Below are 26,990 nucleotides of genomic sequence, written 5' to 3' on the forward strand. Positions count from 1 at the left end.
CCCATCATTTAAGGCTGGCAACACATTTCTTGACCACTGGTTTGGCGGAAACTGGTTCATGTAAGCCTCTTGCCCGTTTGCCCTCTCTTATATATAAAAAAACATAAATCTTTAATTTCCATGATTATTTAAGTAGTGCTCCTATTTCCTCCTTGTCTAATGTCTCTAGGCAAACTGCGTAAACAGGATTTCTACTAGTTGCTCAATCTGATTATAATTTTTAAAAGTTACTTATTAAATTGTATTTTATTTAAAAAACTAGCTGACCTGGCAAACGTTGTTTTGCCATATAAAGTATTTGTAATGCTCGACCGTGTTTTCCCACTTTTCGCTCGTTTTCAGACTTATTTTTTAAATCGGACTATCACGAAAAAGTCTTTTCATATTTCGGGGTAATATTGACACTTATAAAAATGTGGCTTTCTATTGGGAGAACCGCGGCCTCCGACGCGCTATTTATAGACACGCTCCCGCCGCCCGGCCGGCCGGAACCGCCGCAAACGCTACGTCCCGCAATTTTTAAATCTGTAATATCTTCGAAAATATTCATTTAAATCATACGCTGTAAAGGGCAATATAGATCTATATTAAATCAACAATGTATTTAAGGTATTTAATTACATAAGGATTAATGCTGTATTGGTTAAAATCGCTTGGAAAATAAGCCATTATTTGTCGTATAAAGTAAATGACAAAAAAATGTTATTGTGGGATATCCATATAAGATAGACATATACTATAACGGAGTTTTTTGTAGACCGTTTCAATGTGTACATTATTTTGATAAATCTCGTAGGGCTCAGCCTGCGTTTGCAATGTAAGCGGAAAAATTTAATTACTTACAACATCACATTAGAAACCTCAAAAGTAACAGTATTTCTCCACTATTTAATGGATGTTATTATACATATAAACCTTCCTCTTCAATCACTTTATCTATTTAAAAAAACACGCATCAAAATCCGTTGCGCAGTTTTAAAGATTTAAGCATACATATAGGGACAGAGAAAGCGACTTTGTTTTATACTATGTAGTGATGAGAAGAAAGCTGCTAAAATCGGAGTACAATAGATAGTTTTTGATCAAAAAATAAAACAATAATACATATTGCGTAAGGAGTTTTTTGATTTGTGGATTTTAATTTTAATTTAATACTTAAGATTTACTAAAATAAAAATGTTTCAGGTTCAACAAAAACTGTATTAACAAATACAAAACCGGCCACAGATAGTATGCCCATACACACATTTTTTACGAGCAGCAACGGCCCAACTGTTTTAACAACGGGCATTCCTGTTGTACTTGATGGTGATAAGATAGCACTAAGCCAGGTACCCGGTACAGGTCCACCTGTTGTAAAAGAAGTTAAGAGGAGTGCACATAACGCCATAGAAAGGCGTTATAGAACTAGTATCAATGATAGAATCATAGAATTAAAAAATATGCTAGTTGGAGAAGAGGCTAAGGTAAATAAAATTGAAGTTAATGGTCATTTGAAGCTTTATTTCTGAGATAATTTATATGTCTCGATAGAGTCTGTTGCTGTTAGAAAAAAGTTAATATAAACAGGCCAGGAATTATTAGTTAAGTGTGTGTGACAAGCTATGTCTTACACTCGCGATTTGTATGACACTTTGTGTTAGTGTGTGTGAATTGCTCAAAATGTAGGTTAGTTCCAAAGTCTATTTTTCCGACGTTTTCACAGCTTTCATAATCTATCTAGACATATAAATGATCTAAGCTTTATTTAAAGATATTTCACAAATAAAAAAAACCCTAGACATGTTTTTCAATTACTTAAACGGAACATTGTGCAAGTAAATATAGATTTAAAAATGTAATTGTTTTTCTGTTACAGTTAAATAAATCAGCTATCCTAAGAAAAACCATAGACTATATTAAGTATTTACAAAACCAAAATTCAAGATTAAAGCAAGAGAACATGGCTCTCAAGCTCGCCTGTCAGAAGTCTGGTATCAAAGATGTTCCATTGGAGGGTGCATACACACCACCCCATAGTGATATCTCCTCACCATATCATTCTTCTAACGGACTTGACAGTGATTCTCCCTCATCTCCTGAATCAAGGGTAATATTTAACTTTGTGTTTTATATGAGACGCTATTTGACAAGAAGGACAAACAAGTGCACGGGTCATCTACTGTCAAGTGATCACTACCATAAAAGGCATTTATTTTCTCAAAATTGGTTCCCTTAGAATTCTTTTTGATGTCATATACAATGAAAAATGTATGAGTATAATAATTTGATACTAAGCTATACAAATGCTTTTAAAAGATATATCCAAAGCATAGAGTTTCTTTCGCCAATTCTTCTCTCAGGGTGAAATTTGGTTGTGGTAGTGATTAAATGCCACCAAAATAATTGGAATTGAAACAATTTTATGATAAAAATGAAACCTATGACTTTGTTACCTTCTATAATGCTTAATGTTACATGAAACACTGGCTGTTAGCTTCATCCAGTTAATGCATCTCTGACCAAAAGTTCACTAACTTCCTACTGCTCACAGACTCCTTGGCGTGTAGTAGGGCTGCCTCAATGCAGCGTGTGCGTAAGTCCTATCTAAAGATGGACCCAGTAGGGTCTTTGTCAACCAGGGCATCAAGCATAAAATTGTGTGACAAATATTCTGGCGCATCGACACAGAAGTAACAAACATTATAAGCTGCCTTTTTCCACAGTGTCTGTCTGTCCACAGTGTATTCCATCCTTATGTTTATCTATAAATAAATTTAAATGTTTTATAAAAAAATGGCTCTGTCGTAAATCCTATTACTCCACTGCTGAATATCTAAATGATCGGACAGCCTGGGACTAGATTGTGATTATTTTATAGCGATAGAAATGACTGTACAATATTGTATATGTTTATTGAAAAGAGCGCAAAAAAAAGAATGCTGGGAGAGTTTCTTGCGCCGCTTCTTCTCTCTCAGAGCGCCATTTGTTTCCGAAGCGATAGTAGTATCTAGTAGTATAAGAAATGACATCAAAAAGAATTCTAAAGGAATCAATTTTGAGAAAATAAATGCCTTTTATGCCTTATCAGTCCTGAGCACCTTTCTTGATTTTAGTCCAGGTCTTTCTGAAGGCTTTCTCTTCGTCAAGGACAGTCCGCTGTCAAGTTGGCTTTGGACGCCTCAATGAATTATTGGATTCTATCCAATCCAGCCACAGCAATTAGTTGCTGTATAAAATTATTTAACAACAAAGTTCGGAAGAGATCTCTATATCAGGATTATCCAGTACAACAACTACCGTCAGTTCACGAGTATGACGAATGGACGAGCCATTGCTTCCCTTAACCATGTTTAAGACAAGAAACTTCACCACGGCTTCTACACAAGTGTTACTATTACGAGTGGGAGGATCCTTTGCACAGAATACCGGCGATAAGCGGATAGATTATGGGTACCACAACTGCGCCTTTTCCTGTCGTGAAGCAGAAATGTGTAAGCATTATTGTGTTTCGGTCTGAACGGCGCCGTAGCTAGTGAAATTACTGGGCAAATGAGACTTAAAATCTTATGTCTCAAGGTGTCGAGCGCAATTGTAATGCCCCTCAGAATTTTTGGATTTTTAAATAATTCTAAGTATGGGGTACCTAAGGCACTCTATTGTTATGGGCAGGGCGTATCAATTAACGTCAGCTGAATATTCTGCTCGTCTCGTCCCTTATTGTCATAAAAAAAGCTAAAGACATGTCTTGCAGATGGGACAGTGATACCCAAGTGCCTGGCTGTGACTGTCATTGAATCGTATGAGTTAGCATATAATACTATAAATTTATTTATTGGAACACCAACAATAGATATTTATGACATTTTTACACAGTATTAAGATTCTATATAGTCTGGTATATCTATTACTTAAAGGTATTCACAGTATTTCATAATAGATATTTAGAATAGGTAAAAACAAGACTTATAAATGAAAACAAAATACTAGTAAATTAAATTAAACTTTTTACAAACGATGATTGAAATTAACAATTTATGAATATATACAAGAAAATCTTATGACAATATTAAGCAATTGCAAGTAATTTTCGTTTGAGATCCGCTAAATTATCGTTAAAGAGATCTAAATCAGCATTATTTAAAATTATTTAGTTGTATGTGGAACAAATCCTATAGCAAGGTGTATTCCGTCCAATATTAGTTCTCGTAACTGGTAAATAGAAAAAAAATGTTTTATTTCGAGTATTACGTTGAGGTACTTTATTTTATTTTTATTTATTTATTTCTTATTAACAAATAACATATTATAGGTAACACAATTATTGTACATACATAAACTCATTTGAGTTTTACAGTGTATAATAAGGTCGTCGGAAGACATATAATATTATTTAAATTTAAAGTTTAACACTTAATTAACTACTTAAATTAAATTATTTATTTTTAAAGAAAAATGAAACAACTTAAAACTACATACAAATATTCATTATACAGAAGAAAAACAAAACAAAGGCATAAACATTTAGGTGCTAAGAAATTTTATGAACAACTTTACAAACTAAATAACTTACAAATACCCTCAATATTAAGACTACAAGTATTGTTGAAATGTTATACAACTTAATATGTCTACAGAATCTATTTTATTGCTTACCATTTTGTACAGATATGTAATATCAAGGATACGCCATAATATTATGATTTACAAGTGAAATTTTATTATATAATATTTTTTTTAGGATGACATCAAGTATTCAAAAATAGTTATGGGCATGGGAGATCATTCTCGTTTGGCGTTATGTGCATTCATGGTTGGTCTGATAGCATTCAATCCATTCAGCTCATTTGTGAGCAGTTTTATGATGAACACTCACACACCTGATTATAATTCAAGAATTGATCAGAGAAGAATACTGTCCGACAGTGATTTGGGTAAGTTTGCTTATATTTTTATTATAACTGGGTATAGATAAAATGTATGTGAGTACATTAAATATTTATATAAAAAAAAAACAATTAATGACCAACAATGTCATCATTTCATCCGGAAGACGTCCACTGCTGGACAAAAGATCCCGAAAGATGACGATCGCTCCTACGCTTCCCTCATCCAACACTAACAATTAGTGTTTAACTGAGTATATAATAGGGTTCCGTTGGTTATCCTTCGGGTACGGAGCCGTACAACTACTAGGTTTATTACTATTGAAGGATTGGCGAACAGACTTAGTTCTGCAGCTTACGCGGTGAAGAAGATTAGACAATTTACTGACATAGATACGGCGCGACTAGTATTATTTAGTTATTTCCATAGTATTATGTCCTATGGTATATTGCTATGGGGCACCACTGCCTATATTAATACAATATTTGTGCTGCAGAAGAGGGCTATTCGCGCTTTTTATAACCTAGGTCCTAAAGAATCATTGAGAGCAAAATTTAAAGAAATTAACATGCTGTTACTTCTCAATATATTCTAGATAATGTAATGTATGTTCATAGGCATATAAGTGAATTTGCTAGAAACTTTCATAACCATAATATTAACACCAGGAGGAACAGACAAACTTTTAATGCCTACTACTCGGCTAAGTCGTGTTAGTAAGTCTTTTGTGGGGTGATGTATGTTTTTACAACAAGATCCCAGATAATGTACAAAACAAAAGTATGACGAAATTCAAAAGAATTGTTAAAAAACGTTTGTGTGCTAAAGGTTACTACTATAACGTAAATGACTTTCTTAATGATACCACACATTGGAAATGGAGCGACCGCTCTCAGGCAGTGAAATAATAAGCTTTTCACTTCTCATGCTCTGAAATCGATTTTTGTGCACAAGTGCGTTAACGTATCTACTCATAAATGTATCTATATTAAGGCAAAGAAAATGAGTCATACAGCCAAACACAATAAAAAGTTCAGAAATAGAATTTGTTATTCTATAATATTTACTTTAATTTATTTGCTTCATTTGTTTTTTAAGACATAAAATACATTAAAATTTTAATTCAAATATACCGTATTTTTATTGGTTTTATTTTTATGGTTATTTAATTAATTAAAAAAAATATATATGACAAAATTCATTTAATAGTAGGCTGTATAGGTCCGGAGCCCAAGCACAATATTACAGTCGTAAGATTTAAAAAAAAACGGCGGGAACCAGGTCTTGTTTTTTCGTGCTTATATTAATTTATTCAAATTTGCTAAAATTGTGTACAATGTGCAGTGAAGAGGATTTTGCACACTCTCCAAATACGCTTATGGAAATTAATGCACAGAGAGTTGTGCAACAGATATTACCGCCAAAGTCTCGGGAAAAATATCTCAAAGTTTACGATAATTTTGTAAATTGGAGAAAAGAAAAACTAGTAACTACGTTCTCAGAAAGTGTTCTTTTGAGTTATTATGAATTATACAAAAAACATCAGCCATCTACACTGTGGAGTATACAGGGTGTCCCAAAGTTATGGGACATGAAGGGAAAGTACCTTAAATATCGTAGATAGGGTATTTTACTGAAAGAAGACTTAATGTTATTTTTAAAAGTTAGTAATTCTGAATGTTATTTTTAAAAGTTAGTAATTCTGCATTCAAAGATTTTCTAAAAAGAACTTGCCTCGTCTGGGAATCGAACTGACTCAAATGTAAAAAAAAACATCCCTACTTTTATGATATGTAGATATGAGAAAGTAGTCAATTAAGTGGGGTTAATTTTATTGTAAATTAATTAATTAAATGCTCAAAATGTGATCCCAGTGAGGTGAATACTCGATATGATATGACACAATTCTGTTTGTAACTCGCCCACATTCTCGTATCGCTTTTAAACAAAAAAAAACTATGCTATAAAGTATTTTAATTATGAAGTGGATACTTATTTACGAATAAACACGGCTATCTATGGAATGATAATATCTCTACTTTTCGGATGTCGTCGTCGGCAATAAATAACTTTCTTGAAATTTGACTCAAAGATTTTACGTTGCTCCTTTCTTTTAAAATACTATGTTACTTAAGAAGAGTTATTAGTTTTTGGCCATGCTTTCGATTGGCATCATAAAAGTAGGGATGTTTTTTTTACATTTAAGTCGGTTCGAGTCCCAGACGAGGCAAGTTCTTTTAAGAAAATCTTTGAATGCAGAATTACTAACTTTTAAAAATAACAAAGTCTTCTTTCAGTAAAATACCCTATCTACGATATTTAAGGTACTTTCCCTTCATGTCCCATAACTTTGGGACACCCTGTATATTCCATGCTGAAAGCAATCATTTCAAATGAAGGACAATGTTAAGCACACAAGCGAGCCAGTCCCTTCTACATCTAAAGATTCCTTGTTATCGTCAGAGCCATCTTCTCACAATAGTCATCTTCTGAAAAATACCGTTAATATGCCGGGAAAAATAATTTCCTTCAGTATTCAAAACTGTACTTATTTTACTTTGAATATAAATTAAAAAAATGTTATGTTATACTATTGTTTTATTTCCTCGCATAGGAAATGAAAAGGTAAAGGTTATTACTCGTCCACAAAACCATTTTACCCTCGACTTTACTATCAGCCTGCTAAAACATGCAAAAAGTCTCGGATAAAAATGGTTCGTTTTGTGCACTCGTTGTAAAATCTGCTATTATTGTATGATATTGCAATGTAACCATATTTTTTTGAAGAAAAAAGAAGCCCGCTGAGTTTCATACGGTTTAAGACGTACTTTTCGAATGGTTGGAGGTTTTTTTCAATCAATAAGTGATATCACATCCTATTTTGAATAAAAATATTTGAATATGAATAACTCTTTGCCGCTTGTTTCAGGTTCAAGCTACTCCAACAGCGCTATCATGTTATTCAACATGTTCTTGATATATATTGTCAACTTCATATTGTTAGGAGGTTGCCTGGTGAAACTTCTTGTGTACGGGGATTCTGTGCCTCGACCACAGTCCAATGAAGCTGGCCTCTTTTATAAACACAAGCGACAGGCTGATAACTATTTGAAAAAGGTTTGTAACGACTACTTTCGTCGTTTTCTCAGCTGTCAGCCTATCTAGACGTATAACGGCCGTTCCCAATATACTATCAACAGATAGAGATAAATTATTACCTTCAACTGTCAGTAATAAGCTGTCAATAATCTGAAGCTGTCCCAATATACCCGATAAGTCATTCTTATCGCCTCATATTGGGACGCGTGAATTGCAATTTCCATACATACTTCTATCGCTGGTAAGCTATACGTCGTCCCATTGACAGACAGCGTGTACGGATAAGGTGAGTTGCCGTCGATAAGTTTATTGGAACACAAAAGTCAACGATTGTTACGATTTTTATATCAAATAAGATATAGACTGAATATTGGGAACGGCCGTAAATGATCTAAGCCTATTTGCATAAAAATATTAACTTGTTTGCCAATTCGTTTACACTTAATTTACTTAGCACTCCTATTCGTAGATGTTAATATAGGAATAGTAATGTAAAATATACTAGAACCTATCATATTACCTTGCTGTATGCAATATTTTATTAGAAACACTAGGTATATTATTTTGTTTACAATTTCATTTGTTTTAATGAGTGACATCTGAAAGTAAAACTTTCCATGTAACCTTTCTCACAATTCTCGAGAGCCTTTTTTTTTTATGGAATAGGAGGACAAACGAGCGTACAGGTCACCTGGTGTTAAGTGATCACCGCCGCCCACATTCTCTTGTAATTGATTGCTTCACAAATTTTTTTGATTAATCCAAATACACTCAATAGATCAGTAATTACCGAGTCCATTGTCCAGAAGTAATGTACCATCGATAAAAATTGATTCATGATTCGCTTGGTGATATTTTTTTAAATCATAAAATTTATATAGTTGCTCCAAAAACATTGTAAGACAATTGGTGGACTGTCTGTGTTTAATAAAATAATAACAGTTTCTTTGGGAATGTATGTTCAAGCGAATTTAGACCTACTGGTTTATTATTACTGTAGAAAAATGACAAAAGTTGGTCACGATTTAATTTTGTCGATAGTTCAATTTGCATGCGCGTTTCATTCAAGCGAATTTGATCCTTAATAGTAACAACGATATAATATGTTCTTACTGACCAGAATTTGATCCTTAATAGTAACAACCATCAAATGGTGTAGTTATAAAGACTGTTTTCCTTCCTATTCCTCCTTTCCATTCCTATTTCCTCGTTTATTATGACTGTAGGAAATTGACAAAGGGTCACGATTAAACTTTGTCGATTGTTCAATTCGCATGCGCGTTTCATTAAAGCGAGAGCAGTTTTTTTACAATTTAGTTGCGCTGCGAATTTACACGCGCCTAGCGAATTGCCAGGCAGCAAATTTTCATTAATTACTAATTGTCTGTTCCTCATTTAAAATTAGTCGTTATTATCTCAGGGCGATCTGACAAACGCCAGACTAGAACTACACCGGTCTCTAGCGGTATGTGGGAAGAGTATACAATCTGGTGAACGAGGACATGTGAAGTATACTGCGTTAGTTGCTGCTGCACTGAGGCAGGTGATGCAACGGCTACCCCTGGGCGGCTTTCTGGCGCGACGAGCTGGGGACCTGTTCAATGATAGGTGGGTTTCAGATCATATTAGTAATCGAGCAATATGTATAGCCATTACTAGTAGACTATTATCTCACTCGTAAAATTACTGTATAGGTACTAATTAATTGTAGGCAAAAGTTACGGATTTGAAATTGCTACGGTTGTGACCATAGAATTCTAAATAAGAAGGTTCTATACGTGACATAGCCGCGTTAAACATTTCCCTTCCAGATGGCTTGTAGTCTACCACCGAGTAATTAGTGATTTAGTATTAATCGGGAACAGCGCACGTGAAAAAATTAGTATATAATTAAAACCATAAAAGTCTTAAATTTGCTATACATACGTGTAGCCAAGTGGATGATATTACGAGTAACTCAATATCGCGCCAACCGATTTCGATGATTCTTTCTTTATTGAAAAGGATATATCTATTCAAAGATAGATATATACTTCAAAGATAGTTTGGTGAGAGTATGGTTAGGTTCTGATTACGAAATCCATGACAAAGTAACGGAACTCTTCAATTCTTAGGAGCAAATTAACGATACTCGGCCGAATCTTTTTTATGATAACTCAATATCGCGCCAACCGATTTCGATGATTCTTTCATTATTGAAAAGGATATATCTATTCAAAGATAGATATATACTTCAAAGATAGTTTAGTGAGAGTTTGGTTAGGTTCTGATTACGGAATCCATGTCAAAGTAACGGAACTCTTCAATTCTTAGGAGCAAATTAACGATATTCGGCCGAATCTTATTTGAATCTTCTTGAATCCGGATATTTAAGTCATCTACCATAATATAGTTATGGCCTAGTAATTGTCGTAGCCGAATATGATGACCAATGGGACTCCTTAACGACTTATAGTAAGGGTGCGATCTGTGGCAGAATTTCTTATTGTCTGTAATCAAATTGCGAAGCGCTTACGTTCATTGTTGCATTGAAAATTTTTGTATATCTACACATATTTAGCCCAAAATGGTTAGTTAGTGTACTTCAAATTCACTAAAAATCATAACATAAAAATTTTTTTAACAAAAAAACATCCGACTTCAAAAACACTATTTCAAAACAATAGATAAACGTATTTTCTAATTAATTAATCTAATTCTAGTTACGACTATTGTCATTTTTGGAGTCGGTGTCATCCAAGATAGGTTTGTAACTACATACATAGTTATAGGTGAGATGTCCTTGTGTTCTGTGGAGGCGAGAGCGAGTCGCGGCGGAAGGACACCGATTCCAAAAATGACTTCCGACGTTTCTTCCTTTTAAAATTCGCCCAGCGAAGCGGGCAGGAACGGCTAGTATTGTTATAAATATATTATGGTGGTTCATCTGATAGAAATATGAAACTAATTACTGGGACATTTACAGCCCTGTGCGGAGAGCTACAAAACACTGGGCAGGCGAAGTATCGAGTGTATCCCACCAATTGGCCCAGTTGGAAATATTATCAAACCACAGTGGCCAAAGTGGGAAAGTGTTATTGGCCTTGCAAGCTGTTAACTTGGCAGAAGTAACTGGTGACCGACAACTGTTAGCTGATACATATGTGACTGCTGCACTGGTGTTTAAGGATCATATGCCTAAGATTGGGAATTGGTTATGTGGGTAAGTAATATCTGCTTATTCTTAATAGAATAGTTTATATTAAATATGTCGTAGTCAAGAACGTCGAGCATAAGAATCGAGTATGAAGATGATTTGGCATTCGTCATAGCTCGGGTGTAATCGGCGTACGGTTGCCTGACAGCGTGCAGTCATTCAGGGAAGAACTATCGAGCGAGGCGGTTGTGTTTCGCATGTCGGGAACACCACTTTCTGAACGAGGACAGATTTATTTTAAATTATTGCGATTTTTTTTTTTTTAAATAATGTGTTCGATGTTGTCATGGACCTATAATTCAAACAGGAATGATTTCTATTGAATAATGTTTATAAAAATATAAGCTTTTTTACTATGTTTGGAAAATCACTTTTCGCAGCGCCTTACAAAGAGGCTCATCGATGCTAATTAGGATTGCTATATCGATGCTGTGTCTTATTCTTTTCATGTCAGCCTTAAAATGTGCGTCAAAATTTTGTGACCAATAATCTTTTTTAATCCACCAGTAAAATCATAAAAATATTAATTGTTCTTGGGACACAAGTCTTGTTTTAGTTTATTTTCTATTGGTAACTCTTTGAAAAACATTTTTCCTGCCAGGAGTTGGACTTATGCTGCTACCTTTTTATTATAAGAAAATAATATAGAAGAGCGCCGGCCGATGCTCTCTGAACCGGTTTGTGTGAACAGACACTTAGGCAGGTCCTACATTGGAAGCGGATTCGATCTGGCCAGCAGGCCCGACCTGGCCATACCAGACTCGGCGCTCCTACACTGCAGCTAGATAGGAGCGGACGAACCAATCAGAATTAATATGCGACGTGCCACTCACCAAAGCTTCCATGCAACTGGAGTCTGGACTAGATGAAAAACAAACCTGTTTGGTTTTTGTCAGACCAGTTCAGACTTGTTTCCCCTCCCCGGAGCGAGCGCTGGCTCCAGCGTAGGAGGGGACACGGCGCGTCAATGTTTGTTTTGTTAGACCGCCTAGACCGTCTGGTCGGGAGAAATTCCGCTTCCAATGTAGGACCGGCCTTAGTCGTATTGAACTTCAGTTGATTCCACAAAGTGGCGGGGTGTAGTGTTTCTAATCCGGTATGTGTCGTGTCCTGCGCTGCCCTCATCCAACGTATTCCAGCAATCTTGACCAGATCGTCGGTCCATCTTGTGGGGGGCCCACCAACACTGCATCTTCCGGTACATGGTCGCCATTCGAGGAATTTTCTGCCCTACCGGCTATATGTCCGTCGAACTATGCCACTTCTTGATCGTCGTGGAAATCTTTGGGGGAGTCCTTTGTCCAGCAGTGGACGTCTTCTGATGATGATGATGTGTCGTGTACAGGTACTACTTACGTAAGAGTAGTTCGTGCGCCGGCGAGTGGTCGGTGCGTACGCGCTGGTCTAGTAGCGCTAGAGGTCAGCGCTTCCTCCGCACCCGCTCCTGGACCTACGACATATCGCCGCCCGCTACAGCACTCTTCTCCAAGATGCCCTGCCCTAATAATCCGCTGGCGTATGCTATGAGGGTTGGTATTATAACTCCCTAGCTTTTAAACAGGCAACTAACAACCGCCCATGTCTAATTTTCTTTTATGTAAAAGGAGGACAAACGAGCGTACAGGTTACTTGGTGATACCACCCACCCAATATTCGCTTGCATCACCAGAAGAATCACAGGAGCGTTGCCGACCTTTAAGGAAGGTGAACGCGCTTTTTTTGAAGGTTCTCATGTTGTACGGGGAAGAAAGTTCCTTGAAAACCGCACTGTGGAGGAACGCCACCAAATGGTGGCCAGATGGTGGGGATGATATCCTAATTTGTGGCGTGTCGTGTGAAGGTGGAATTCGGCGGCAGGAATTAGGTGAAACAGTTCTTCGGAACACTCCCCGTGATTAATGCAGTAGAAGACATACAATGAAGCGACCTCTCTACGAAACGCCAAGTGATCCAGCTGTTCAATGAGCACTGGGTCCCCGATACTTAAGTGTCAAGAGGTGGCGGAATACAGGGCACAATACTTCGGAAGGCCGATGTCACTACCAGAGGTCATCGGCAACATCAAGGGTCTACTTGGTAGTATTGGGTTGGCAGCAGTAACACCGCCTACTCTTCACGCTAAATAGGCACATAAGAAGTCGAGTTGCCGAAAACAGTCCGCTAAAACATATAACATAAGGCTACTTGGTACATTCTTATAGTTTAACAAGAATTCGCTAGCGTTTACTTTATGACTACACCGTCGTTAGTTTGTGCCTACTTTCGTGGTATGGTTAGGTATACCTAATTTGCCGTGAATATTAACAGAAATCATCGAAATCTTCCATTTTTTTTTAATAATATGCACGTGTGATAACGTTCCGCCGTCGTTACGGGGCATAAGCGATGTTTTATTATTTATTATTAGAGGGTGGCTATATTGCTAGTCCTGATTGGGTCCTAGTAACACCGCGTCCAGAATTGAACTATTGTGTTCGCCACTCATACTTATAGCTCGTCGTCAAGCCCTGTCGCATTTACGAACAGCAGTATCTTCTTGACACGAGTATTACAAACAGCATCTGGGAGTAGGGTATAGTCGTCAAGGAGCGATGTTTACTCGTATGCTCAAATATGCCGTATATGTATATGCCCCACTGCATCATGTACAAGAAGCCTATGATTGTTTGTTCTGCAGGCGCACCACCTCGAGCTGCTACAGAACAGTTTGCAGATGTTGTTGTGTGCGGACGAGGGCAGCAATACCCGGGATGTGTTGGATATGGTGAAGCTGATCACTGACGACGTCTCCACCGAAGCGCCGCAGCATACAGGTTCTATAATATTATTATCATCATCTAATTAGCCATAAGACGTCCACTGCCTCCCCCAAAAATCTCCATGACGATCGATCCTGCGTTGCTCTCATCCAACGTATTCCGGCGATCTTGACCAGATCGTCGGTCCATCTTGTGAGGCACACTGCGTCTTCCGGTACGTGGTCGCCATTCGAAGACTTTACTGCCCCAACAGCCATCTGTCCATCGAACTATGTGCCCACTTCAGTTTCGCAACCATCTGGGCTTTGTCAGTGACTGGTTTTCTACGGATCTCCACATTTTTGATTCGATCTCGCAGGGAAACTCAGTTATAATTAATATTTAGTTCCGTAACCTTTATAATTAATGACAGCTCTGCAACAACGTGGCATTGATTCAAGCAATGTAAGACATTTTTCTAGTGTGATTGAGTTCCATGCCTTGTAGAGTTCGTTTTGACTGGAGTTGCGTTTGTTTGAGACTTTCTTTTTAACGAAATGCCACAGATAGATTTCAATAGGGTTTAAATCTAAGTGGCAAACACGCTGTTCCCTAATAATACATTAATTGACACTGTGACATTGACATAACATTTTCCATAATATCATTTTGAAACAACTTGCATGAAATCTAGTAACTGCGCGCTAGCGTAGTCACTCACACCTACTTAAAGCCGTATTATGCGACCACAATGATTAGAATTTTGTTTCCTAATTATGTAATGATTTTTTCGAAAAATTAAAAAATTGATATTTTAGAATTTACTCCTAATTATGTAATGTTTTGTTTGAAAATTTTGATTTTAGAATTTTTATTAAAGATTAAAGTTATATAGGTCTACCTGTGTGTTCATTTAATGTTGCCATTATTGAGCGTCACGTGTCACGTGCGTAATGAGTAAGTGTAAGTAAAATAAGGAAACTAAAACCTTTCGACTAACCTCATACTAAATGTATGGGAGTGTTTTGTATCAAAATTTTTGGATACTTCTCGTTCAATTTTAAAAAGTTGTTGATTTTACAGATAAGGTAATGTACTTTCGGTATCAGTTTAAAGTTTTTTGATATCTGTAATAGTTACAGAATAATCGCCTGGTCATACTTAACTATTACACCATATATATTATTTCATTCGTTATAAAATTATTAATAGATACCGTTACTTATTGGATTTTTTTTAATGAAAATAATGGATCGGACGAGCGGGACGTTCAGTTGAAGCTAATTGATACGCCCTACCCATTACAATGCAATGTAATATTCCGCAGGTTACTGGGATCCAGTGATGGAGTGGTGGGCCAACCTGGTTGGTGTCGCCGCCACGTGGCTGCTTGCCGACACCAAGTTAGCGGCCGACATTGGCGACCGGCTCAACATACTGCCCGAACTACTGGCCGACTGTGAAGACCCGCTACCTGGGTATTTATTCAACTTATTTTTTTTTTGGCGCATCAGGGAAAATTTATCAGAGTGAATTTTTACGTTACACAGACACGTCTGACGTGAGCTAGTCAACAAGACCATTTGCATCATACTTCAGCTACAAAGCCTCTTGTAAATCATATGTCAACTGAACAACCAATGGACGTATGAGTTTTAAAATAAACGAAAAAATTTAAAATGAAATAATTTCGTAATATTTAAAAAGAAATATTATTTGGTTTTTTTTATATTTGTATTTAATAACTTCTTTATTACAATTGTTGTTCTTTCTACAAACTTAGCACGAAGAGTAATTTTTTTAAGAATTTTGTTACGCGAATATTGTTGTTATAAGTTTTTTTTTTAATTTAGGGACGAGACGAGCAGGACGTACAGTTGATGGTATTTGATACGCCCTGCCCATTACAATGCAGTGCCGCTCAGAATTCTTGAAAAACACAAATATTCTGAGCGGCGCTCGTCACCTCGAGACATAAGATGATAAGTCTCATTTGCCCAGTAAATTCAACTAGCTACGGCGCCCTTCAGACCGAAACACAATAATGCTTCACGACAGAAAAAGGCGTCGTTATGGTGCCCATAATCTAACCGGCATCCTGTGCAAAGGAGCCTTCCACTGTACATAAGTATATGCCATGTCGTATCGATCTGGAAATACTGCGCAAGGAAGGGTATCCCACAGTTTGGTTGTAACTGACAGAAAATTCCGAAAACAGCAGATGTATTGCCAGTATTGTTTAGAGTTATTGTTTTATGTTATTGTCACTCATTATGGTAAATAAATATATTTCTTTCCGTTCCGTGCGAGTACTCTTCCACTGAGCTAACCGTTCGAGTGACGTATCGTTGATAAATCTTGTACCTATGTCTTATTCAACTCTCAGGCTGTGACTTCATCTACAGAATCTACTGTACAGCTTATTAAACAAATTGTTTTGATTATATTACTATTCAATTCTATTATATTACATCATAATCATTACTTAATTAAATATTAAAACTTACGACGAAACCACTGTCCCCCGCGAGCGTAGGTTCGATACAACAAAATGTAGCAATAGAATTTCTAATGAGTGTTTTGTTTATAAAACATTGGCACAGTTTATAGTTGTAGTATTAATAACTATTGTCTTGGCTTGCGTAAACATATCTATTGTGACTGGCTCCAGGGCACTGCACATGGCCTACAAAAGCCGCCGCGGACTCCTCAGCTTGGTACACTGCAAAGATGAACGAGCTGCCAAGAAGACCTCCGATACCATTCTCAAGGTATTTCAACTTTTTTTTATTGAAGTGAGAACTTTATATTTTGTGTTAACTTTATATATGTGTTACGAAATTTAAAAGAATTGTTTAAAAACGTTTGTGTGGGAAAGGTTGCTATAACATAAACGATTTTCTTAATGATACCACAGACTGGGAATGAAGCGAACACCCTCAGGCTCTTTAATTTGTACGATATAACATTGTAATCCATATTTTAAAAAAAAGTTAACTTAAATTCTTTTATTATTATTAGATGTCATTATTTTAAGAGTTATATATATTAATATATTTTTAAAAGTGCAAATAAACTGAAAAAGATATATTAATATTTAAGATTTTTTGACTTTGGCTATAGTCAGTCATTTTCCATTTAGAGAGCCCTTCGTTAGTTTTATGTGATGGTAGTCACATTTTTCAAGGTTTCGTGCTCCCTTTAAAAATGGAACATCTATAGGATCATTTCAATCTTTCATACTTTCACCAAGCTTACGACTGGTTAATCTAATCTAATGTGCCAACATTTCATTTATGGAATAAAAACATTTATCTTTTAGCCATGTAAAAAGATCGTTAAATCGTTGCAAGGGTTATACGTGTATGCCTGGAGGGAGTATATTCTTAAGTCGCTTTGGGCACTCTTCGGTAGGGGAAGATCTTATGGGTTCGCGTCACCAACATGCTCTTGCCTGGCGCACGCGAAAAATAAATATACATAGTTAGGCACTTTTTAGTTGGGAGAAATCTCGTGAGTTCGCGTCACCGTCATGCTTAGGAGTATATCTGTAGCTATACAGCTGACATATTGTGCAAGATTAGTATTGTATATATTGTAAGTTAAATTGAATGGATTTAGTGAAAAGTTCTATGTGTACATTCTGTGCATTATTGAAATAGTGTTATTGTTTGATTAATATATTATTGATACTAAGTTTTAAGAATAAATTGAAATTTTAAAACATATTGTTTTTATACATCGTGAAATTTAAAATTTTAATACTAAATGTTCTAAGTTTGACTGCTATCGGCAACTGCCACCTCTACAACTGCCATTTTTTTATTTTTTTTCATCTAGTCGTGGCTATAAATGTTGTGTAAAGGGTTCTTAATACATCAGCATATTAACTATATTTAATCAGCCAGTGTCAGAATGGCCAAGTATCATGTGATCGAGTGATTTAATATACCGTCATCGGTAATCATCAAACGTCCTATTTCTCCTATTTGTTATTTCGCCGTCTTTGTATATAGATATCGAGTACACATTTCTTCCCGCCTTTTTTCGTTATTGTTATATTTTATTAATTGTCAAAGGGGTGCAGAAAATTTTCACATATTTATAGATTATATATTATATATTTAGACTTTACGATAGAGCGCGAAACGAATTCCACCCATAATTTATAACGAATTACAGCGAACCAACGCTTTGGAACGAAAGCATGTGTGTATCAATGCGAGTAAAAGAGAAGGGAGATCTTTATCATGCTTTCTTTTTTTTGTATGTGGACTAGGTAAAAAGACCAACCTAATATTATTTGATTTAGTAAAAATGTAAAATGTAAAAATTGTGTTTACTTATACTCAAATATTTCACATTTTGTTTTAGACCCAACGCAAAATTTCATGCTGAAGAATTCGCGAGCATAAGCTGTTATAACGTACGGATTGTTATTTTATACAATAAATGATAATACAAGTAATACTTGTCTGCGTACGTAAGTACCTATAGTAAAACTAGCTGACCCGACAGACGTTGTTCTGTTCATAATAAAAAAAAAACTTGGAATTTCGTAAAATCCGTTCTTAGCTGATCTCTACTCGGTGAAAAGAATATTCCTACCAAAATTTCAAGTCTTTAGCTCCAATGGTTCCAGAGTTATCGTGATGAGTGACTATATACGTGGAAATCTCTTTTATATATATAGATTAGTTATTTAATTAGAATTGCTAATATATAAAAGTGACATTTTAAAACATCATCAACATATCCGATTTCTGTTTACACAACATACATTACTTTATATAGCCTAGGAGGAGTGGCAACATACAACACAAGCGGCAAATCGGCTTCTATTTCTATTCTCGTTTAGAAATTAGCGATGAAATGAAAATTTATTTGACCATTTCTATTGAACTTTTAGAAAGTTCAATTAATATATCAATCACTGCGAAAGGAACATACTTTGATTCACGGACACTCCGGAGTTTGGACACACATTGTTTTATTTTTTATATTATTAATATTGTGTTTTTCTTAAATATCTTTTAAAAATGAAAAGTCTTTTTTTTTGCCAAAATTAATGCACTGATTTTGTTAATTTCTTTTATATCGTCAGCAAATGCGCTAACGAGTATGTACCTACATTTATTGCATACTAGCTGACCCCGCAAACGATGTTTTGCCATATAAATTATTTTTAGAGTTAGACCGTTTCTTGGACATTGCTTTATTTTTCTAAAATAAACGTAGCCTAAGTTACTCCTTATTACATCAGCTACCTGCCAATAAAAGTCGCCGGATTAGCCGTAACAAACAGACAGACAGACAAAAATTGTAAAAATGTTATTTTGGTGTATATATATTCATAATAGACATTTAGTAAAAAACGGTTATTACAATATTACAAACAGACGCTCCAATTTTATTTAAATGTATAGATAATTCACACAATATTTTTATAATTTATTCTGGTGTGAAAGCTATATTATTGCAAATTTTCATCAAAATCCATTCAGTAGTCTTTGCGTTAAAGAAGTTCAAACATACATCCAGACATACAAACTTTCACATTTATAATATTAATAGGATAATATGCTAAGTCCATACTGTGTTATATACCGCAGGTGTGTGACATCGCGGGCTCCAGGTTGGCTGACTCGCTGGCCTACTACTGCTGTAAAACACCGACCCAGCTCATTGTGGTACGTACTTTTACCTCCATCATTAACTATTCACAACTCCTTACGGCGCTAGAATCCTTTGTTCTACCTACCCCTCTACCTAGGTAGGTAGAGCACCTGCTCATCATCATTAGCCGGAACACGTCCACTGCTGGACAAAGGACTCCCCCAAAGATCTCCACGACTATCGGTCCTTCGTTGCCCTCATCCAACGTATACCGACGATCTGGTTCAGATCGTCGGTCCATCTTGTGGGGAGCCTACCAACACTGCGTCTTCCGGTACATGGTCGCCATTCAAGGACTTTTCTGCTCCACCGGTCATCTGTCAGTCGAACTATGTACTCTACCCACTGCCACTTCAGTCTCGCAATCATTTAGGCTATGTCGCCGACTTTGGTTCTCGTACGGATCTTCTCATTTTTGATTCGATCTCGCAGGGGAACTAGGTCCTCATAATATGATATATCTCATTCAAGGATGTTCCCTAGTCTCTTCAGATTTTCTATGCATCACCTACAACATTAAAGACATAAATCATTCTTGATTTGATATTTTTAATAAGTTATTAACCACAATATCGCTTGCCACCTTGAGAGTCTTGTCATATATTTTGCATTCCTATTGTATAAAGTCGGTTATACATCCGCTATTTCCGAAAAATAATCAGCTATAATGGAAATTATTGCATTTTCATCAATAATAATGAAAATGGTGGGCGTGTTATGACGCCACTTCCCAGAAATAAATGAAAACGCATAATATAACAACCAGATATGAAAGCGATATTGTGATAATTACTTTGATCGGTGTTTCTGTTAAAATGGTCGACTACTATATGGCTTAATATTTATATTAAAACTGGGTTATCTTTGAGTAACTTTAAATTATCATTCTATAAAGCTATTTTATTAGCCATTTTACTAACAACAACATCCAATTGTAACACAAATACTTGAAGCTTGAGGCAGAAAGGCCCGGGTATTATATGAATTTATTTAATGCTCTTACCAAAGTAAATCTATTGTATTAGATTGCACAGAACGGCGCTTTCCACTCATGCATGCACTATTAATGCTTACCAGCCTAGCGAAACTCTCTAAGAAAAAAAAACGATTCACTCGATTGTATGAAACGTTCAGTCATTGATAGATTGACAGATGACGGCTATAACTTTGTAAAAGAACGGAGATAGCTGATATCCACTACGTTTTAAGCAACTGTTCGCTTTCAAACTTAGCCGGATTATACTTCGCCGCCATACTGTAATTACAAATTTTCAAACTAATACCAAATCACTGCACGTTTCATACTAACCTAGCTTAAAAATTTGAATAACGTAGTATTTACATTCTCTTTGATGCTTATGTTATATTCACGTGAATGCAGACTGTCAAGATATTTGTTGAATGACAAGCTCGGGAGTGCATTGTAGTTGCATTGCACTTTATTATTTCTGTGCAATATTACTACAAAGCAGTTCTCGCGCCTAGTCGTGACGTCGCTTGCATGGAGTTCCTTTTCGTAAGTTTTGTTTTGATTTACTTATGTTCTATGTTTATTTGTTTTATTATTTGAACTTATACTATGCTTGGAGTTAAAAGAAGAGATAGATAGAGAAGTAAAATTGAAGGATATATTAAGTATGACTAAATTCAAAGACAATATGTCTGTATGTGGTTGATAGGATATATGTTAAGAGATAAAACAAGAAAAATGGGCTAAGATAATAACATATTGGTATCCAAATAAGGCAAGTAGAAGAAAAGGGCGACAAATGAAAAGTTGGGAAGATGAATTAAAACAGTCGCTGGGCCTAAATTAATCCAAATAGCGAAAGATAGAGAGGTGGAACTGTTTGAAGGAGGCCTTTGTCGAAGAACAAGCTGTGTAAATGATAAATAATTAATAAATAAAACACTTTATACGATTATAACGCGTGTAATTGTAACTGTTATATTATATATTTTTTTGTTAACACATGGTTTCAGGGGATTGCAGATGAAAGATTTCATCTTCAGTAACTAAAATAAAAATAAAAATGTAACTTTTACGCAAAATCTAATGTAAAAATACAGTTACAATTACACGCGTTTTAATTCTTTAAAAGTGTTCTATTTAAATGTGCAATACTCGCGTTAATCAAAGAAAATACAATAATAAATAAATAACGTTTATTTCAAAAATTTCAGAATTAATGGTTGGAGGCTTCCCAGAAAGTTTTCTTAAGACACTTGTATTGGGAATGTGTCGGAACTTCCTAAGCGGATACATAATAAACAATATAGAAATAAACAAAAATGATTAAAAACAAATCTGAAAATATATTAAACATTTGATGGGCGCGGACATTAGTTAGCCAATCATTTAAAGTACGCTGATTGACAGACAAACTAGCGTTAAGTAAATTAGTGCGGACTTCTACTGATCAATTTTGCGTGATCTAGCGGAAGTGCCTTGATGAATGAACGTCGATATTTTATATTTAAGTTTTTATTTATTTAAATAACAAATTTGAATAATAATTATGTTATATTGCTTTATAATTGACAAGTATTAATATTATTATCAAAAATCTTATTTCGTTGATGGGATATCTAGATTTTTTTGAATTGAAAACTTCTTTTAGTGCGGTACGCATATTTTTAGATGAGAAAAAATATCTGGACTCGCGACACCGTTACGAGACGCAGCTATAGTGTATGCATGTAGGTACATATAGCAGACCGCGAACGCGTCTATATAAATAAAATGTAGATATATTATTATTATATATTATTCGAATCAAAAATTTTTTTTCTTTATTTCCTTTTTTAGTAACCTATAGTTTCATTTTAATGATAACTTGTTTTTTTTTTTAATAAAAAATAAATATATTGTCAACGATGATTCATAAAAGAATATTAAATGTATTTTAAAGTTTCTAATAATTAACAAAATAAAATTCATAAATAAAATGAAATTCATACCCCAATAACCCTAGCACACATTTAAAAATGTCTAACGCGCTTAAATATGTTTTGACTTCTGTCGGCACTCCCGGAGTGCAGCCCGTTTTTTTTAGACAAATAAAGTTTTTTTTTGTCGTGTCTCATGCAGTTGATGCAAGTCCTATGCTGCGACTGGTTGCTGGAGGTCCGGGCGGGAGTGTGGGAGGCCAGTGTGGCGCGAGAGGGCGAGAGGCCCGCGCCGCCCTGCCAGCTGAAGGCCTTCCAGAGAGACCTGCACTCCTTGAGGAGGCTCTCGCAGTCGTTGCCCGTAAGTATGCTACATTATATACTTCATTACACTGCGACTCAATCTGAATCACCCTGACTGATCCCACAATCTGGCCAAAAATATTACACTCCGTATCGGTCATCCATTATCCATTTATCAAACGAAAATTATCGTTACTTCAAAAACACTCGTCCTAATTTATTGGCGCAACTACTAGGATTTTTTTTTTGTATTATTAAATTACGGGGAGACGAGCAGGACGTTCAGTTGATGGTAACTGATACTCCTTTCCCATTACAATTTACAATGCAGTGCAACTCAGGATTCTTGAAAAACCTAAATATTCTGAGCGGCACTACGAATGCGCTCGTCACCTTGAGACATAAGATGTTAAGTCTCATTTACCCAGTAATTTCAATAGCTACGGCGCCCTTCAGACCGGTACACAACAATGCTTACACATTACTGCTTCACGGTAGAAATAGGCGCCGTTGTGGTACCCATAATCTAGCCTCCCACTGGTGTATAGTTTCAAATCATTAGCCAGTGTAAGTGTCGTCCTCATTCCAGTGGGTGACGTCACGCGTGTTTCTACAGTCGGCCGTGTGTCGCATGATGGCGGGTGCCGCGCCGCGCCGAACGCAGCAGTTATTGGACGGCAGTCTGAGGCCGAGAATGAATCGCTCCTCTATTATATGTGGGAAAGGTATCCAAATATTCATGCGCACCTTTGTAGATTTGCGCTATTTATAACCTAGCTCCTAGATAATCATTAAGAGAAAAATTTTAAGATCTTTTGACTATTTATTGCATTTATTGAAGTAGGCGTTACTTTGCGGAAATCCATAATAATTATCCAAATGTTTTGAGTTTCCTGTAGTGTTTATTCCGCCGATATTTGTCTTAAAACAAATACGTGTTTCGCCTCTACACGAGGCATCCTCAGGCATGTTGACTCGCCGGACTCTGGCACAAGACTGAATTTGGCGATTCTGGCTCGATCTGAGGATGCCTCGTAAAACGCAAAAGATTTGGATATTTATTAACACGAGGAACAAGCATAAACTTGTTATGCCTGCTTGATTAAGTCGGGTTAGGAAATCTTTTATTGGGCGATGAATATGATCCCAGAAAATGTACAAAACAAATGCGTTACGATATTTAAAAGATTGTTAAAAAACGTTTGTGTAATAAAAGTCATTATAACATAAATGATTTTCTTAATGATACCAGACTGGAAACGAACGCCCTCACGATATTTAATTATATTTTCACTTCTCATGCTCTGAAATTGCTTATTTATGCACAATAGAGGCTGCACAAAATCGATTTTTGTGCACAAGTGCACAAAAGTATCTACTCATAAATGTATCTATATTAAGGCAAAGAAAATAAGTCATACAGCCAAACACAATAAAAAGTTCAGAGATAGAATTTGTTATTTTATAATATTTACTTTAATTTATTTGCCTCATGTGTTTTTTAAGACATACTAGATATTAAAATTTTAATTAAAATACAGTAGGTTATTTAATTTATTTAAAAAAATATATATATATATTACAAAATTAATTTAATAGTAGGCTGTATAGGTCTGGAGCCCAAGCCTAATCAATGTCGTAAGATTTAAAAAAAAAGCGGCGGGAAACAGGTCTTGTTTTTTCGTGTGTTTATTAATTTCTTCAAATTTGCTAATATTGATAAAAATGTCCATGTTATACTACTGTTTTATTTCCTCGCAATTGAAATGAAAAGCAGAATTTATAACTCGTCCACAAAACCATTTTACTCTCGACATTACTATCAGCCCTCGCTTTCGGCTCGGGCTGCTAAGTCTCGGATAAAAAATGGTTCGTTTTGTGCACTCGTTGTAAAATCTTTTTTTGTATGATATTAAATTGTAATCCATTTTTTTTTAAATGTCCGCTGAGTTTTTTGCGCCCGTTCTTCTCAGCTCTGAGGCATACTATTTCGAATGGGTAGTTTTTTGACGTTTATAAGTGATTTTAAATCCTATTTTGAATAAAAAAATTGAATTTGTAAAATTTGATCTAACTAGAAGTAACTCCATCCAAATACTAATTAAAAATTTCAGTAGTCCCACAGAGTAGGTATAAACACGTATCAGAAAGACAGCTCCCATTGTTCAAAGTAAATCCATCGAACAGCATTATATTACAAATATTGCTTAGTAGATATACAATTATTTACTTATAACCATATTGCTACCTTCGGAAAGCAGTACGCGTTTAACCAATTGTCAGGCCGGTCCCAGTTACCATTAACCATTCGTCTATAACCATTGCAGGGCTGGTCCGAGTAACCATTATCATCAATAAATTTTAGAGATCCGCGTATTCATAATTATAATTACTTAACAAGTGTCATAGATTAGTTTAGTACCTTAAATAAATAAATAGTTTTACCATTAAAACTACTATAATATATATATATATCTACCCCTTTTCATGGTCCTTGGAGCCGGATACGAACCAGGCCTATGGATTTAATGTGTATGAAATCTAACTATTGAGTTAACTCTAATTATTGAGTGAATTTAAACATATAAAAATGCATATTATGTTGTAAGAAGATTTCGTTATTGTCGATAATATTATTTTCAGAGCGATCCCTTGAAACGGGGGGAGGCGAAGGCGAAAGAGCTGTGGCTCTATATATGGCGTGCAAACATTTACCGGAAGCAGTACTGGCGACGCCGGGAGAACGGGCCGGGATGTTAGCACAAGCTGCTGCCACCCTGCAGAAGATAGGACACCGCAGTCGACTGCCGCATTGCTACCATCTCATGAAATCACTCACCCTACCCTCTGCACCATGATAGAAAATATGACTACTATCCGGTTACAACATCTCTGGACCCTGACGTCACATAGTCGCTTTGTTATGGTGTACAAAACAAGCATCACTAGGATATTATTAATAAATAAACAACGATTTATTTTACTTATTATTATTACAATTAAAAAAATCAATTAATGAATGGGCTAAGTACAAAAAGTAAGTATTTTTTGTCTGACACAATTATTATCTCACACAGAAGAACAGAAACTACAGAACTATTATATAAATGATTTAAGTTTTCTTTAGTGTTAATTCCGCCAATATTTGTTTTAAATCAATTCGACGCGTGTTTCTCCTCTACACGAGGCATCCTCAGGACGTGTTGTCTCGCCGAAATCTGGCACGAGACTGATTTGAGTCTCACACGTGTCGAATTGTTTAAAAACAAATATTGGCGGAATTAACACTAAAGAAAACTTAAATCATTTGTATAATTATGGATTTCCGCATAGTAACGCCTAATTTAATAATTATAGAACTGTTAAAACCAAAAGTTAAAACGATACGATGAAATCTTCAAAAACAAAGCAGCGATAACGAAAATATCACATGTAACAGTAATGAAACTGCAAACCGTACTAAGGCAACAGGACGAGCGCGAGGGATGTAAAAAGTGTACAGTTCCAGCGAGGTCCAAAGATAATGTGACCGTGTAGTAAAAGTAGCACCATAACCCATATGAATAATGAATGTGTCTTATTAACTTATTACATTTTTTGGTCAGGTTACTGAAACGCCGCTGTGAGTGTAATATAGCTTGCTAATGGAACATAAACTAGAGAGTGCATAGCACATTGAGCGCTATGGTATGTCCCAAAACTGACGATTTATATATTCTATGATAAGGATCAAATAAATTTTGTAATCTTAACAGTTATTTTATTTATATTTGCCATGAAAATATGAATAGCATCACTTTCATAAGCCCCATAAGCACTTCAATGAGACCGGCAAATATAATGTACTTGAACTCTCTAGCACAGAGAGAGAGCAAAAGCGCCGGTGATCACCTTACACTAGATAACCTTGCTGGTGAGTCATACTCGAAGGGCAGCTATACTTCCAACAATGTCTTTGTGTGTATTTCGGAGTTCTTTTGAAGTTGAAAGAGAATGTAAATCCTACGTAATAAGAGGTGGGACTGCCTGAGTAACAATGACAATTTAGTTTAATAGTAGAGACGTTCAGTGATGTGACATTTTGAAAGCGAACAGTTTTTTTTTATATGAGAGGGGGCAAACGGGCAAGAGGCTCACGGGATGGGGAGAGGTGAGGCAACCGCCCATGGACATCAACAACAACAGGTGTGTCAAGAAATGCGTTGCCGGCCTTTAAGGTGGGA

The 26,990-nt window shown here is 35.8% G+C and overlaps 1 protein-coding gene across 1 annotated transcript in view; it reads left to right on the forward strand.

Moving 5' to 3' along the window:
* Positions 1-26,519, forward strand: part of LOC126969763 (sterol regulatory element-binding protein 1) — a 28,959-nt gene extending 2,440 nt beyond the window's left edge. The window contains exons 3-16 of the mRNA XM_050815322.1: positions 1,186-1,466; positions 1,859-2,089; positions 4,721-4,913; positions 7,796-7,983; positions 9,386-9,573; positions 10,931-11,167; positions 12,507-12,690; positions 13,839-13,974; positions 15,227-15,377; positions 16,571-16,670; positions 19,512-19,589; positions 22,667-22,825; positions 23,357-23,492; positions 25,411-26,519. Of these exons, the coding sequence (XP_050671279.1) occupies positions 1,186-1,466; positions 1,859-2,089; positions 4,721-4,913; positions 7,796-7,983; positions 9,386-9,573; positions 10,931-11,167; positions 12,507-12,690; positions 13,839-13,974; positions 15,227-15,377; positions 16,571-16,670; positions 19,512-19,589; positions 22,667-22,825; positions 23,357-23,492; positions 25,411-25,625 (2,477 nt within the window). The 3' untranslated portion in view covers positions 25,626-26,519. The remainder of the gene's footprint in view (positions 1-1,185; positions 1,467-1,858; positions 2,090-4,720; positions 4,914-7,795; positions 7,984-9,385; positions 9,574-10,930; positions 11,168-12,506; positions 12,691-13,838; positions 13,975-15,226; positions 15,378-16,570; positions 16,671-19,511; positions 19,590-22,666; positions 22,826-23,356; positions 23,493-25,410) is intronic.
* The last annotated feature ends 471 nt before the right edge of the window (positions 26,520-26,990 follow it).

This window comes from Leptidea sinapis, chromosome 19 (genome assembly GCF_905404315.1).
Source record: "Leptidea sinapis chromosome 19, ilLepSina1.1, whole genome shotgun sequence".
Lineage (NCBI taxonomy): Eukaryota > Metazoa > Arthropoda > Insecta > Lepidoptera > Pieridae > Leptidea > Leptidea sinapis.